This window comes from Crinia signifera, chromosome 8, assembly GCF_055691185.1.
Source record: "Crinia signifera chromosome 8, ASM5569118v1, whole genome shotgun sequence".
NCBI lineage: Eukaryota > Metazoa > Chordata > Amphibia > Anura > Myobatrachidae > Crinia > Crinia signifera.
In genome coordinates this window covers 154,858,189-154,876,127 of record NC_139224.1, presented here as the reverse complement: position 1 = coordinate 154,876,127, position 17,939 = coordinate 154,858,189, and the positions used below count along the sequence as shown (strand labels likewise).

Here is a 17,939-nt window from a genome sequence, read left to right as displayed (position 1 = left end):
CCTGCCTCCAGCACACACACCTTGTACATCTCCTCCTGTACACACTTCTACTCCTCTCCTGCCTCCAGCACACGCACCTTGTACATCTCCTCCTGCACACACCTTACTCCTCTCCTGCCTCCAGCACACACACCTTGTACATCTCCTCCTGCACACACTTCTACTCTTCTCCTGCTTCCAGCACATGCACCTTGCACATCTCCTCCTGCACACACTTCTACTCCTCTCCTGCCTCCAGCACACGCACCTTGTATATCTCCTCCTGCACACACTTCTACTCCTCTCCTGCCTCCAGCACATGCACCTTGTACATCTCCTCCTGCACACACTTCTACTCCTCTCCTGCCTCCAGTACACGCACCTTGTACATCTCCTCCTGCACACACCTTACTCCTCTATTGCCTCCAGCACATGCACCTTGCACATCTCCTCCTGCACACACCTTACTCCTCTATTGCCTCCAGCACATGCACCTTGCACATCTCCTCCTGCACACACCTTACTCCTCTCTTGCCTCCAGCACACGCACCTTGTACATCTCCTCCTGCACACACTTCTACTCCTCTCCTGCCTCCAGCACACGCACCTTGTACATCTCCTCCTGCACAAACTTCTACTCCTCTACTACCTCCAGCACACGTACCTTGTACATCTCCTCCTGCACACACTTCTACTCCTCTCCTGCCTCCAGCACACACACCTTGTACACCTCCTCCTGCACACACCTCTACTCCTCTCCTGCCTCCAGCACACACAGCTTGTACACCTCCTCCTGCACACACTTTTTCTCCTCTCCTGCCTCCAGCACATGCACCTTGTACATCTCCTCCTGCACACACTTCTACTCCTCTCCTGCCTCCAGTACACGCACCTTGTACATCTCCTCCTGCACACACCTTACTCCTCTCTTGCCTCCAGCACACGCACCTTGCACATCTCCTCCTGCACACACCTTACTCCTCTCTTGCCTCCAGCACACGCACCTTGTACATCTCCTCCTGCACACACTTCTACTCCTCTCCTGCCTCCAGCACACGCACCTTGTACATCTCCTCCTGCACACACTTCTACTCCTCTCCTGCCTCCAGCACATGCACCTTGTACATCTCCTCCTGCACACACTTCTACTCCTCTCCTGCCTCCAGCACACACACCTTGTACATCTCATTCTGCACACACTTCTACTCCTCTCCTGCCTCCAGCACACACACCTTGTACATCTCCTCCTGCACACACTTCTACTCCTCTCCTGCCTCCAGCACACACACCTTGTACATCTCCTCCTGCACACACTTCTACTCCTCTCCTGCCTCCAGCACACGCACCTTGTACATCTCCTCCTGCACACACTTCTCATTTTCCTGCTTCCAGCACACGCACCTTGTACATCTCCTCTTGTACACACTTCTACTCCTCTCCTGCCTCCAGCACACACACCTTGTACATCTCCTCCTGCACACACTTCTACTCCTCTCCTGCCTCCAGCACACGCACCTTGTACATCTCCTCCTGCACACACTTCTACTCCTCTCCTGCCTCCAGCACATGCACCTTGTACATCTCCTCCTGCACACACTTCTACTCCTCTCCTGCCTCCAGCACACACACCTTGTACATCTCCTTCTGCACACACTTCTACTCCTCTCCTGCCTCCAGCACACACACCTTGTACATCTCCTCCTGCACACACTTCTACTCCTCTCCTGCCTCCAGCACACGCACCTTGTACATCTCCTCTTGCACACACTTCTACTCCTCTCCTGCCTCCAGCACACGCACCTTGTACATCTCCTCCTGCACACACTTCTACTCCTCTACTGCCTCCAGCACACGCACATTGTACATCTCCTCCTGCACACACTTCTACTCCTCTCCTGCCTCCAGCACACGCACCTTGTACATCTCCTCCTGTACACACTTCTACTCCTCTCCTGCCTCCAGCACACGCACCTTGTACATCTCCTCCTGCACACACCTTACTCCTCTCCTGCCTCCAGCACACACACCTTGTACATCTCCTCCTGCACACACTTCTACTCTTCTCCTGCTTCCAGCACATGCACCTTGCACATCTCCTCCTGCACACACTTCTACTCCTCTCCTGCCTCCAGCACACGCACCTTGTATATCTCCTCCTGCACACACTTCTACTCCTCTCCTGCCTCCAGCACATGCACCTTGTACATCTCCTCCTGCACACACTTCTACTCCTCTCCTGCCTCCAGTACACGCACCTTGTACATCTCCTCCTGCACACACCTTACTCCTCTATTGCCTCCAGCACATGCACCTTGCACATCTCCTCCTGCACACACCTTACTCCTCTCTTGCCTCCAGCACACGCACCTTGTACATCTCCTCCTGCACACACTTCTACTCCTCTCCTGCCTCCAGCACACGCACCTTGTACATCTCCTCCTGCACAAACTTCTACTCCTCTACTACCTCCAGCACACGTACCTTGTACATCTCCTCCTGCACACACTTCTACTCCTCTCCTGCCTCCAGCACACACACCTTGTACACCTCCTCCTGCACACACCTCTACTCCTCTCCTGCCTCCAGCACACACAGCTTGTACACCTCCTCCTGCACACACTTTTTCTCCTCTCCTGCCTCCAGCACACGCACCTTGTACACCTCCTCCTGCACACACTTCTACTCCTCTCCTGCCTCCAGCACACACACCTTGTACTGTACATCTCCTTCTGCACACACTTCTACTCCTCTCCTGCCTCCAGCACACGCACCTTGTACATCTCCTCCTGCACACACTTCTACTCCTCTCCTGCCTCCAGCACATGCACCTTGTACATCTCCTCCTGCACACACTTCTACTCCTCTCCTGCCTCCAGCACACGCACCTTGTACATATCCTCCTGCACACACTTCTACTCCTCTCCTGGCTCCAGCACACGCATGTTGTGCTGGAGGCACATCTTCTCCTACACACACTTCTACTCCTCTTCTGCCTCCAGCACATGCACCTTGTACATCTCCTCCTGCACACATTTCTACTCCTCTCCTGCCTCCAGCACATGCACCTTGTACATCTCCTTCTGCACACACTTCTACTCCTCTCCTGCCTCCGGGATGCAGTTACGATCCCGGCGGTCGGGATCCCGGCGTTCAGAATCCCGACGCCGGAATCCCGACCGCCGAAATGCCGACACATTCTCCCTCCTGGGGTGTCCACGACACCCCTGGAGGGAGAATAAATTAGTGTGCCGAGCGTAGCGAGGCACCGGGCCTGCTGCGTGGCGAGCGCAGCGAGCCCGCAAGGGGGGGCGATCCACGTCCCCCCCTTGTCGGCATTTCGGCTCTCGGGATTCTGAACGCCGGGATCCCGACCGCCGGGATTCAATACTGAATCCCTGCCTCCAGCACACACACCTTGTACATCTCCTTCTGCACACACTTCTACTCCTCTCCTGCCTCCAGCACACGCACCTTGTACATCTCCTCTTGTACACACTTCTACTCTTCTCCTGCCTCCAGCACACGCACCTTGTACATCTCCTCCTGCACACACTTCTCCTTTTCCTGCTTCCAACACATGCACCTTGTACATCTCGTTCTGCACACACTTCTCCTCCTCTCCTGCCTCCAGCACACGCACCTTGTACATCTCCTCTTGTACACACTTCTACTCCTCTCCTGCCTCCAGCACACGCACCTTGTACATCTCCTTCTGCACACACTTCTCCTCCTCTCCTGCCTCCAGCACACGCACCTTGTACATCTCCTCTTGTACACACTTCTACTCCTCTCCTGCTTCAAGCACACGCACCTTGTACATCTCCTTCTACACACACTTCTCCTCCTTTTCCTGCTTCCAGCACACACACCTTGTACATCTCCTTCTGCACACACTTCTCCTCCTTTTCCTGCTTCCAGCACACGTACCTTGTACATATCCTCCTGCACACACTTCTACTCCTCTCCTGCCTCCAGCACACGCACCTTGTACATATCCTCCTGCACACACTTCTACTCCTCTCCTGCCTCCAGCACACACACCTTGTACATCTCCTTCTGCACACACTTCTCCTCCTTTTCCTGCTTCCAGCACACGCACCTTGTACATCTCCTTCTGTACACACTTCTACTCCTCTCCTGCCTCCAGCACACACACCTTGTACATCTCCTCCTGCACACACTTCTACTCCTCTCCTGCCTCCAGCACACGCATCTTGTACATCTCCTCCTGCACACACTTCTACTCCTCTCCTGCCTCCAGCACACGCACCTTGTACATATCCTCCTGCACACACTTCTACTCCTCTCCTGCCTCCAGCACACGCACCTTGTACATATCCTCCTGCACACACTTCTACTCCTCTCCTGCTTCCAGCACACACACCTTGTACATCTCCTCCTGCACACACTTCTACTCCTCTCCTGACTCCAGCACACGCACCTTGTACATATCCTCCTGCACACATTTTTACTCTTCTCCTGCCTCCAACACACACACCTCTATACCTCCCTGTATGTTTTGATCACTAGGGGGCATCACTAGGGGGTACTGTTTCATAGGTGTCTGTGGCTGATTTTTATGTCATTTTGGCAATCTAATGTTGAAAGACAGCACAACGATAAATACGTAAGTAAAATGATTTCTGGCAGACACTTAGTAAATTGCCCATGCCATGTTCATGCCACAGTATGCCTCCTCTCCTGTGTGTTAGTGATGGGGACTCGTCATATTCCTGCAGCCAAATGAGCATCCGCTCTCTAGTTAGTCAATTACATGGTAAATTAATATTCATTAATTTAAATGAAATGTCCCAATAGTTTGAAAGTGTAGTAGTGCGCTGCTGGTGGTGTCAGTGTGCTCCTCATGTGCCAGCAGTGGCGCTGTGCATGTCTGTGTGACCCCCGGAACACATCTGTCTGGAGTCACTTTAGTTTATTTTTACCTTTTGACTTTTTTTTTTGTTTTTTCGTTTATAAAAATATTTTGTCTCATATCCCCTGAGCCCGGCGTGTGATGTGTTATTAAATCAGTCGCTGCGGATTACATGGTAAAATCAATGAGGACCTGTAATTGCATATTAGCGGCGTGTTCTTCCATTGTATTTTTTTGATGTGGGGATAATTATAATAAGCGTGTTTACCTTCCTCTTGATGAGAATCTGTCTTGCAAAGTGATTTAGTGAGTGAGACGATGCCGTCTTGGCAAAGGCGAGTAATATACTAGCCAAGAATTAGCAGCTACCGGCCGCCAGGAGCTGCTTCATAGTATACCGCTCCAAGTGCCCCAGTCTACATCATTATAATGTCAGGTTCAGAGACGTGTCCGTGGGTGTAGAAAAATTCTATATCCTATAGACATCCTGCTCTGTACACTGGATATAAATCTCAGTATCTGTTACTGGGGTTGCACTGGGCAGCTCTGTATGCTGGATATAAATCTCAGTATTTGTTCCTGGTGTGGCACTGGGCAGTTGTGTATGCTGGATATAAATCTCAGTATCTGTTCCCGTGGTGGCACTGGGCAGTTGTGTATGCTGGATATAAATCTCAGTATCTGTTCCTGTGGTGGCACTGGGCAGCTCTGTGTGCTGGATATAAATCTCAGTATATGTTCCTGGTGCTGCACTGGGCAGCGATGTATGCTGGATATAAATCTCAGTATCTGTTACTGGTGTGGCACTGCACAGCTCTATATGCTGGATCTAAATCTCAGTATCTGTTCCTGGTGTGACACTGGGCAGCTCTGTATGCTGGATATAAATCTCAGTATCTGTTCCTGGTGCTGCACTGGGCAGCTGTGTATGCTGGATATAAATCTCAGTATATGTTCCTGGTGCTGCACTGGGCAGCGATGTATGCTGGATATAAATCTCAGTATCTGTTACTGGTGTGGCACTGCACAGCTCTATATGCTGGATCTAAATCTTAGTATCTGTTCCTGGTGTGACACTGGGCAGCTCTGTATGCTGGATATAAATCTCAGTATCTGTTCCTGGTGCTGCACTGGGCAGCTGTGTATGCTGGATATAAATCTCAGTATCTGTTCCTGGTGCTGCACTGGGGAGCTATGTATGCTGGATATAAATCTCAGTATATGTTACTGGTGTGGCACTGCACAGCTCTATATGCTGGATATAAATCTCAGTATCTGTTCCTAGTGTGACACAGGGCAGCTGTGTGTGCTGGATATAAATCTCAGTATCTGTTCCTGGGTTTGCACCGGGCAGCTCTGTATTCTGGATAAAATCTCAGTATCTGTTCCTGGTGTTGTACTGGGCAGCTCTGTTTGCTGGTTATAAATCTCAGTATATGTTCCTCATTCTCTGATGGATGCTGTAATTAAATGCGATGCAGGGGTAGGTGGGATCATAGTGTTATTCATGAATAGCAAATGGTGCAGCAGTGTCAGTGTCAGTGCTGCCAGTGTCAGTGCTGCCTGAATACTTACATCAGCAGTGAGGCAGCACTGCCATTGCAGGTGCATGCTGGCTGTATGACATCACTTACATATAGCATGCAATGCACCATTGCATGCTATATGTAAGTGATGTCATACAGCCAGCATGCACCTGCACCTTACAAGCTTGGAGGGTTTCTTTCGGCCTGGTCCTGATGGAAAATATATAACCTCAATGCTTTTACCTATTTCAGGCATATTCACCTTGTGGCTCTCACCTACATGTTCTGGGGCAAATAGCTGAGGGTCACTTCATAAGTAACATATAAAACTTTCCTGTGACCTGGTGGCCAGTTGTCCGTCTGGCCTGGCCATACTACAGCCCTCCCTTCCTGAGTATAGGTAATTTGCTGAATGAATAGATCAGGTAATCCGCACAAAGTCAGACAGAAGCTGTTGTCCCCTGATCCCATGAACGCCAGAGACGTGCGCAGTGTTACCGCAGCTCCCCGTTCTAAGTATATCGACTTGTTTGAGTCTGATGATATGGAAGTTCACGGTGCCCCTTTGTGTGCAGGTCAAAGAGCAGGAATGAGTGTTTGTAATCCTTCAGCCCCTGCTAATCCCTGCCACTCACCTACGTGCAACACTGAGTAATTATCTGCCACCAGCCTCCCCCCCCCTCACAGGGTCTATCTACTCCATGGATAGAATAACTCGGTAAGTAATGGTCAGCCACCTCCTGATGTTCACTCTCCTTTTATGCTTCACGCACTTTGGGATCTGCACCGTAAACTGAAGATCAAAATATATCTGTGTCAGCATTTACTTATTCCCCAAAGTGTCAGAGAGTTCACAGAGTTCATTCCTGATGGGTACTCTGCGCTCTCTGCACCACAACCCATCCGCCATGCCCCGCCACAACCTCACCATAGCAGGGGACGGATGGTAAAGACCGAGAGCTACCCAACCTTCATTTACTCTCATATCCAGCTTCGAATGTCCATCAATGGTTTTTCAAGCATCGTAGGTCTATGCCCAATGGCATGTATATTTAACATCAGTGGTGCGGCCTGGATGCTGCAACATCAGCGTGAAAACATTGCCAGCGCCAGTCCAGCGGCCGAGGTCTGTGCATGTATATCGATCAACCCTAGAAGGCAAACCATCTATGTTTTTATAACAGTGGTTTAGAAGGGTGTGGTGTGTCGACAGTGACATTCAGCATGTCTACCCATATTTACCCATATGATATTTAAAGAAACAGTCCCTGGTGGTCTTCTCCCGGCGTCTGCGAGGGCTCCATCCTCCTCTTCTGGGTACCGGTGGCCACATGATGATACTTTCCAGTGCAGGCATTGGAGGGTTAACGTTCTGATGAGTATTTTACCCCCTAATCTAACCCTCCCCTAGCGCCTAATCCTAGGACCCCATAGCATCTTAACCCTAACCATCCCCTGCAGCCTAACCCTAGCTGTCAACATTTTCAGAGTGTGGACATATCACATGCAAAATTTCAGATGTTGACATTGAACCTGTTGACAGTTTGGGGGTGTTGACCTGCTGCCGGTCAACTGTTTTAAACATGTTCTGATGTCTACACTGTGAATGTCAATGTGGCTACTGTTGACCTTTCAATCAGATACCAGCTTAAAACCATCGGCTCTTGATGGTAGAGACATCTAAGGCCATCATTAATACAACTATCCCAACAAGAAACACACACAACTCCCCTCAACGACTTTCCTCCACAACTCAGCTAACACGTCCTCCCCACCGCTCCTCCCGATTCCCCTGCAATGCTACCTCCCTTGACCCAGGCTGCCCCACAGTGATAAAACCTTTACGAACACAGTTCAGGCTGGCATCATGATGAACATTGCTCTAACCGTACCGGATTCCAAAGCAGCTTAGAATTAAGAAACCTGTATAGAAAATGTTCTGTTTCACAGATCTTAACGTTTTCCAGCTCCTGCGTTTGTGCAGCAGATAAAGATGTGGCCATTAGGAAGAGTTAATGTCAGCGATGACCCTCTGTCTCCTTAGCGGTTCCCTGAAGCCAGTGCACACTATCTGCGCCGTAATGGGACCTGGGTGCTGTCAGTCCAGAGAGATGATCCCGCCACTGTACAGCCCAATTCATTGCTAAGTTATTGGGGACATAACCCTGTCCATTAGCTAAAAATTACTGAAATTACTTCTCGTCCCGCGCGGAGAGCTGTGGGGCTTTGTCGTATGCGGAAATTTAACTAGACTTGGAATGCATGGCCCTAGGCGGCCGGGAGAGCTTTAAGTTTAATTAAAAGTTTTTTTTTTTTTCCCTGTAGGTGACCTTAACTGCACGGTTCTAGCAGACTGTCCTCTTTATCCTTCTGACACACTCAGATTTACATACACACCGACTGTCTATGTACACGATTGCACATTAGTATCCATGCTTTTACCTTGACATTCTGCACGTTCAGCTAGGAATTCTGTTGAAAAATAACTTTATTTGTTAAACGTAACAACAAGAGCTGACATTAAGGTCCCTAAGTGGGCATGGCTGAAAGAATGACGCAAATAAGGACACACAAGACAAAATGCCAGTGAGGTGAAAACAAAAAGTTTGGAGAAAAAGTCTTATCACTGGTTAGTGAATGGCGGGATTTCACCCTGTTGCAATCAGACCATTTGTCATGTTTTTCACAATGTTCCCTTCTATAGGCCCATACACACTGGGGGATTTTGAGCTCAAAGCTGCCCAGTGTGTACGGGCCAGTGATGAGTGCTGGTGTGCGCTCTGGCATCATTGATGGCCATCGCCACTCATCTGCTAGTAGTACCAGCAGACGAGTGACGAGGTGGATGGCTTTCCATAGCGTCCTCAAAGGAATAACTTCATTAAGTGTTTCCTGGTGACTGCAGGTTATCTGTAGTATGATTTGCTCCTGGGTTGGTGCACCTATAGTGTGCATTCTAGCACCCGCTATCTGTGAAAATCCATGCAGTTCCTTTTCCTTGCCTGGGGTGTCGCTGTCTGCTGTAGTGCTTCTAGCACAGTGTGGTCTGTATATCAGCACTGCTATGCAAGCCAGACCTGTGCTAGAAACACCACAGCAGACAGCGACACCCCAGACAGGGAACAGGAACTGCATGGGTTTTCACAGATAGCGGGTGCTAGAATGAACACTACACCTATATGGCAGCAGCTGCAGAGGGAATAAGTACATTAGATGTTTCCTATTGAAACATTAGGTGACTGTAGGTTATCTGTTGTAGGATTTGCTCCTGGGTTGGTGCACCTATATGGCCGCAGCTGCAGAGGATATAAGTACATTGGATGTTTCCTGGTGACTGTAGGTTATCTGTTGCAGGATTTCCTCCGCTCTATGGATGCAGCTACAGAGGATATAAGTACATTGGGTGTTTCCTGGTGACTGCAGGGTATCTGTAGTAGGATTTTCTCCTGGGTTGGTGCACCTCTATGGATGCAGCTACAGAGGTAGTAAGTATATTGGGTGTTTCCTGGTGACTGTAGGTTATCTGTAGTAGGATTTGCTCCTGGGTTGGTGCACCTAGATGGCCGCAGCTGCAGAGGGAATAAGTACAGTGGATGTTTCCTGGTGACTGCAGGGTATCTGTAGTAGGATTTCCTCCTGGGTTGGTGCACCTAGATGGCCGCAGCTGCAGAGGGAATAAGTACAGTGGATGTTTCCTGGTGACTGCAGGGTATCTGTAGTAGGATTTCCTCCTGGGTTGGTGCACCTAGATGGCCGCAGCTGCAGAGGGAATAAGTACAGTGGATGTTTCCTGGTGACTGCAGGGTATCTGTAGTAGGATTTCCTCCTGGGTTGGTGCACCTAGATGGCCGCAGCTGCAGACGGAATAAGTACATTGGGTGTTTCCTGGTGACTGCAGGGTATCTGTAGTAGGATTTCCTCCTGGGTTGGTGCACCTATATGACCGCAGCTGCAGAGGGAATAAGTACAGTGGATGTTTCCTGGTGACTGTAGGTTATCTGTAGTAGGATTTCCTCCTGGGTTGGTGCACCTATATGACCGCAGCTGCTGAGGGAATAAGTACAGTGGATGTTTCCTGGTGACTGGTGGGTATCTGTAGTAGGATTTCCTCCTGGGTTGGTGCACCTAGATGGCCGCAGCTGCAGACGGAATAAGTACATTGGGTGTTTCCTGGTGACTGCAGGGTATCTGTAGTAGGATTTGCTCTTGGGCTGGTTACAACTGCAGAGGGAATATTTTCACATGAAAAGTGATGCAATTAAAACAATCAAATGTGGAAATGTGAAGCCAAGCAATAAAGAACTCTTGCCAATGGCAAATGGGACTTCAGTAAATCAGGGTTTAAGGAAAACACGCACACAGTTATGTGCACGAGTGGTGGCGAAGCAAAAGGCGCCTTGCGCAGGAATATCCGCTAATTTCTTTGCAATTAAGATCATCAGTAAATTAGTGCAAACTGTCCAGGCGCGGATGTTACTGTGCAGCTACATAGTTCGGGAGCTTCATGAGGTTCTAAATGTACTGTTTTACTGGCAGTTTAATTACACAGAGAACAATGTTTCCTTATTTAGAGGGAGGAAAATAATTTAGAGTTAATTGAGTAATAATCACATGAAAGAATTAAGAAACCATATTAATTTTTGCACTAATTACTGCTTCATTCCGCCACGCTGTATAATTTCTGGCTAAGCGCTGCGTGATCTTCAATGTGGGATTTTTGACGAGCAAAAAAAAAAAAAATTTTTTTAAATTCCGACAGCAGTTTAAAAAAAAGGAGAATTGGGGGGGGGCAGAACTGTACCCCGATGTTCCGGCTAGAGGTGCAGCTCCGAAATCCTCCCAGTCTTCCCCACCTCTCCTGCTCCCGGCACTGGTGTCTCTGAGACAGTGAAATATGGCTGCAATTAGCCTGGATACAGTTCAATTATGATAAACAGAGCTCGCACCCTTTAAGCCGTGATTAAAAGGCCTCCCCCTTTGATAGAGAGACCTAATTCCACATTATTATCGCCTAGGCTTGATTATAAAGCACTCTGCAGGTTTGCAGGGAGAGATGGATGTCGAGTCGTCTTTATCATTTACACATCACTAGGAATACAGCCTGTTCTAGCCCATACATTCATTTTCATTTCATCTCATCCTCTCCCTGACATAGCGCACCCCCCCCCCCCCCTTGACACCCCCCTTCCTTGTACCATGGCACTGCCTCGCCGCCTGCCACATGCAAGCTGGCAAAGTCACCCTTACGGTAACAGCTTGATAAATGGCTGTGGCGTAATGAAATGGAGACATCAAGGCGTGGGGGCGAGGAAGAAAAAGCGTTAATCCGACACAACGCAGCTGTCCCAAAACGGAGGGGAGAGGGAAGAAGGATAGCCATATCTACCGTGTTCTGTCAAGGGAGAAATTACACATTTACTTTTGCTTTTTCTTAAGGAGACGGCCCCCATAGATCAAAACATGGATTTACAAGCCAATTTCCAACATGAAATATAGACAGCAGGAATCAATTTAAAGTCCGGTTTCTATTTTAGCGGCTGATGCTGCTGTCCTGCATGGGTCCCTCTCCGCTGTTAGTCACTAACCGCTCCCTCCTTCCCTGTTTAACCCCCTCGAGCGAGCGACCTCCATACAGTGTGCACAGATATTAGTGAGCAGTTTGTTTTCCCAATGCTAACAGAGCGTGTCAATGTTTGTAGAGGGTACTAAGCACCGATCTGATTACAGTGCTTTATAATGAGGGCAGAAATAATATAAGCATAATACATACCTAACAACAGCCATTTATCCTAATGTCACAGTAGATATTTACATTATTCCAAGGCTGAGGTTGTCCTTGTATTAAAAGTGTGCGGAGAGGTCCGTGTTAGCAATCCATGCTAGAGGTCCTAGCATTGGCATTCAGAGAAAATGAGTCGGAAATAGCATAAAAAGCCCAAACTCATCTTTTTTGTGTGAATAATGCAGCAAAGGCGGTTATATCAGTTAAATGGAGGTCAACTTCCCCCAATCAATTAAAGATTGACTACTTAGATTAAATATGCACTGTTTATGGTCATGGAGGAGATCTCAATCGGTTACAGTTCCACATTTCACTCCACCTGGCTTTATTGTTTAAAGAGACCTTAATGCTTTTCCTTGCGGTGTCTTTGAATGAAGAGTAGATGTCTAGTGGAGACCTGAAGTGGAGACCTCTTCAGCCCTTCCCCTTCTTTCTCTCCTCTCTGCCATCTTCTCTGCCATCTTCTCTGCTTTTCCTCAGGGTTTGTTTTACCCTCAAGTTTTAACTTTAATCTGAAAATTGGGTGCACTGTGTTCCTGTCTGAGATGGCTTCATACTCTTTGTTGTGACAATGTTTTATTGTAGTGGACATGTGTAAACTTAAAGATATAGGTTGACCAGTAGTAACAGACTTATTTATTTTACAAGTATAGCTTACGTGTATATTTTCAGACTCAACTCGAAGAATGATGAGTAACACCCCTTTTCTTTTCTTGACAGATGACTGCAGGAACATCGCAAACATCATGAAGACCCTTGCTCACCGAGGCTTCATCTTCAAGCAGACCTCCAGGCGCATCTAATGTAGTCAGGAGAAGGGCTTGGGGGTGGGCGCGGGGCAGGAGGCTGCATGTAGCTCTTCCTTTTAACATGTGTTCACATGGGTGGACAGACTCAAGATCCAGGACTCAAGGTGGAGGGGCAAAACAACCTGATTGTCATGGACTGACCGCCGATGTGAGAATCGAGCCATTGCTGTATATATATATAAATATATCCACCATGAAATCTACATACCTGTGAACCCCCACCGCTCCATCTGTCTAACCCTAGATGATGACTTTTCCACTCCCCATCCATCCTACATGCTCCCCCGTGTCTTCTCCTAAATGTCCTAGGAAGACTAGGGTGGCCTAGTAGACCTCTGTATTATACGCACCACCTGGCATCAGATCTTCTGGACAGGTTGAGATTGTACACGTTAATAGACTGGATTATTTAACAAAGACGCCCAGTTGGGCCGACAAGTACATATGACAATAGAAAACGGTGGAATGAAGACATAAAATGGAGTTAGTTGGCGGAGTCTGAAGACGTAACCGGGTTAGTGTTGAGTTAGTAGTGGCATGTTCCACCTAAAACAATGATGAGTTTGTAGAAGTTTTTTTGAAAGGACTGAGTGGAATAATGGTCTAATTGGGCCTTTTCCACATATGGCCTACACACAGTGGCAAGGTATGCGCGGAAATCGAATAACCCAAGCAGCTTAGAGAGTGAGGAGCACCTCACCATAGTAGATGCTCTTTCCGGTACTCCTTTCAACCAATTTCTGGTCTGGCAAGTTCTAAATTCTATTGCAGCTTTTTGGGTTCCTCCACCCTCCACTGTGTATCTATATATCATTCTTATGTGTACTTTAATTATTGATTTCATTACTAGATCACCACAGTTATCTACAAGGATTCTTTACATTGAGGCTTAGAAATGCCTTTTTTTTAACCCCCCCCCCCCCCCCACACACACACACACAAAAAAAAAAAAATCCCCCAAATACAATTGATTTACTTTTTAGTAATTAATTTAAGCAGCGTATGCACCTTTATTTTCCAAGTTTCTGATTGGGGGTCAGTTCTTTTTGCTTGTTACCTTTTTAGAATCTTTCCATTGCACTCCGGAGCCGGACTTCAATGGAAGATTACTCAGTATTCAGCGAGAACGCAGTTGTCACATACTGTCATATCCTAGGGCCGGTAGATGGTGGAGTGCGTTTTGTATCACTCCTAACGGCCATCACTGTGGAACATGTATCCAGTATTCTCTTTATTTATGTAATAAGTGATCCAAGCTAGACACGGTTTTAAGTTCTGCTTGGCCGTAAAGACCATAGGAAAATAGCCTGATACCCTGATTGACACGCGGTGGATAATAGACCATTGGGTCTATTATGTGTCCCCTGACCGATCTTAAAGGAGAAATCCCTCGACCGGCAAAATATGCCTATTTTAGGCAAATAAACCGGGATGTTACATTACGACAGCCGTGTTCCAGGTTGGTGTCTTGTTTATGATTGAGACAGCGGAGATTTCAGTCCCCTTACTTTCACGTGGACATATTAATTCAGCGACCGCCACTCTCTCCACACGGGCATCCCTCTCGTTTCTTTTTGGGTCCTCTTTCCTGATGTGAGAACCTGAATTGCAACAGCTGTTCTATCACCTGGTAAATCGCTTTCACTCTAAAGGTTATGAGCTACGTAACCTCAGACTACGACGCAGACTAGGTCAGAAACTTGATATTTCTATAGTGAGAAAGTTGTGGGATTTGTTAGTATATTTTATTTGCGTTTGAGACTAGTTGGCGTGAGAGTTTTTGTAAGAAATTCTAGACCTATTTTCTAGACTATTACTATTTAAATACGTAGGTTCCGCATGCCTATGGTTGAGCGTGACCTAAGGAAATCCATTACCCAGATTTATGAGTAATGGTCAGATGGGTGACCAGGCAGCCGATGACAAATGTTAGATTGCCTTGAACTATATGCATGGAAAGGTGATCATAATTCGTTTTGTTCTTTTAGCCACTGCCAATAACCTGCAGTGTTTCTCACCCTTCATTTATCGGTATCCCCAATACCTTAGATTGTCATCTCTGTCCAATGTAACAAGCGTTTTATTCCATAACCCCCCCGGAATGGGAACGGGGTCTGTAGGCCAGTGGAGACAAAAAGCCTCAAAGCATAGTTCCATTTCATTCTGAGAGTTTGATGTCCAACCTCGACCTCTCGACACACAAAACCGATTTGTCCCCTTCCTCTGTGACAATCCATTCATTAGCCTCCTGCCCCTCACTGAGACCCCTGACGAAGACGCGGTAATTTCACCTCCTACTGCGGAGAAACAGGAGTGTCCTAACGCTGACCTCAATGTTACATTACATGCACGGCGGTTGTTGTCGCTCCAGTTACGTGAAGATTAATAAATGAACAAAATAAAACAAGGAAAAATAAAAAGAAGTCAAATTAATGTGTTTGTGCTGGTTATTGTGTGAGGCTGGGGTGATTGTACATATAGGCAACACTCCACAACGCGTTTTGCTCTGAAGACCATGTCATTCTGAAGGCGTTAGAAAATGGAGAGTAGACTACATACAATGCAATCTCTTATACTGAATGCTTATGCAGCCTTATTCCCCAAAGTACAAAGGCTTTAAAAAAAAAATGTTAATAAACATTTTTTTACGTATTTTCTATGAGCCATAAATTAAAACTGAATATTATTTTGTTTTGATACTAATGGGGTATATATTCCGCCAGTGGGAAGAAAGGAGTCCACATTGAATGTTGGACTCGCACGCTATTTCCGCCCAACAAAAATAGCGGCTGGGATTGAATATCGGGGTAAATTTACTAAGGTTTCTAGAAATGAAAATAGGTGATGTTGCCCATAGCAACCAATGAGATTCTGTCTATCATTTTCTAGGATGCAATAGACAGAATCTGATTGCTATGGGGCAACATCACTACTTTTCATTTTTAGAAGCATCTGAGGGCAGAGCGGCGCTAGCATCTGAGCGCAGAGCGGCGCTAGCATCTGAGCGCAGAGCGGCGCTAGCATCTGAGCGCAGAGCGGCGCTAGCATCTGAGGGCAGAGCGGCGCTAGCATCTGAGGGCAGAGCGGCGCTAGCATCTGAGGGCAGAGCGGCGCTAGCATCTGAGGGCAGAGCGGCGCTAGCATCTGAGGGCAGAGCGGCGCTAGCATCTGAGGGTAGAGCGGCGCTATCATCCAGCTTTTAAGGATGGTCACACTTGAGCACAGGTACCTCGGTTTGACTTAATAATGTGTTAACGCTGCCATTATGGCTATTAATACTTGAGATCAGGTGACTGAATTAGTACCTCACTCGATTTGATTTATCCATAAATCTGGACTCAAGCATGGATATTCTCAAAACCTGGACTGTAATGGAGGAAACTATGATTTAGATTTTTCTCAAACCTGCTCCTCGTGCCCACGGTTTAGGGCTATCCATACTAGAAAACAGAACCAGTAGTTTGAGGTAAGAGGTTCTCATTAAGTCACATGGTGTTAGGCATGGATATTACGTGATCCTAGCGCTAGGGGATTCTCCTAGACCACTTCTGCTGTTCGGTTTATGGGATGAGAGCCTATAAGGCCAGAAAATATATATAGACTGAGAGAACTCCAGGTTCCTGTCAGTTGAAATCAGGATCCGTCTCTCTCTTGTCTTCTATGGAACGTCTGTCGCATAACTCTGTTGAGTCTCAGCCATTATACGCGATGTATTGTATAATCACTCAAGAAGGTTACGTGGGCCTCACTGTGGCCCTGTTACACCTAAAACCTTGCAAGGTTGAACTACAAGCCCTCACAACTCCGAGACACCCAATGCACAACCAGCGTCCAATTTTTTCCTGGGATCATTGCCTTCACCTTCAGCAGAGCTTGCAATAGATCCTCAAAGACTGCGGATCACAGCTTTCCAGTCCAGCGGGCAGCACCTGAGAGATGGAGAGAGTTGTCAGCCCACCATGTATCTGATGTCCGTGTCACGATGATGGACTGGTGCCTGCGCAGCTCAGAAACCAGTTACTTCACCGCACAGCGTGACCTTCCATCTGCAGCTTTGAAAGACAGAAACAAGTCATTAGTGGCAATTACACAGACAGGGCAAGGAGACGAGACTTGTGTATAAAGAGATCGTTTATCAAGGCTGGGGTGCAGGACCCATTTGTAAACTATGAGCTTCCAACCACGGTCTGTGAATGATGAGAAACCCACATCTTGCCTAATACAGTGCGCACCGCCGATGCTGGGTCCATGAAGTGAGAAGTACAACTCATTGGTTTTACGTTGAGGATTACGGTGTGCTGGGATGGAAAGACAGAATCGTTTGCATAGAAGCTGCCCGGTTCTGCCTTGATACACAGAAGCCATAAATAATAATGATCCATTTGTACAGTCGCTGTCTTTATAGGTGTCCATGTAACTGACATGCAGCCTTTTGGCGGTAATGATAATTGCACATGTGAGACCATGACCAGTAAGTGTGACCCACTAGCGTGTGCGCCTTGCACCCATCTGTAAGTTCTGTGTTCCCACTATCTCTAAGGTGAGCTGATTTTATAAACCAGAAAAAGTGGGATAAGGGGGATAAACTTGACTAAAATATACTGTTATTGTGGATAATAAACCCCGTACACCAGCGGTTCCTCAACTCAGTCCTCAAGGCACCCTACATTCCAGGTTTTAAGGATATCCATGATTACGCACAGATTCTTTAATCAAAATTACACATTAATTAACCCCTGCGCTGCCGCAGCGGGCTGTCCCGGAAAATTTCCAGGCATACCACAAATATGAAATAGGTGCGCGCCAGTGGTGTCCAGGTGTGCACCAATGGCACACCACCTCGAGCCCCCCATCGCATCCCCAAGCCCCCCCAATCACCTGTGCTCCGGCGATCATACGGCGGAGCTCTTCTAACCCCTGCCCCTCCTCTAGCCGCCAGCCGCCTGTCATTTTGCAGCAGTGACGTAGGC

General features: G+C 47.7%; 1 protein-coding gene across 1 annotated transcript in view; it reads left to right on the top strand.

Annotated features, from left to right (window-relative positions):
- Positions 1-15,400, top strand: part of ERI3 (ERI1 exoribonuclease family member 3) — a 215,966-nt gene extending 200,566 nt beyond the window's left edge. Inside the window, exon 8 of the mRNA XM_083157464.1 lies at positions 12,881-15,400. Within this exon, the coding sequence (XP_083013590.1) occupies positions 12,881-12,963 (83 nt within the window). The 3' untranslated portion in view covers positions 12,964-15,400. The remainder of the gene's footprint in view (positions 1-12,880) is intronic.
- Positions 15,401-17,939: the final 2,539 nt, after the last annotated feature.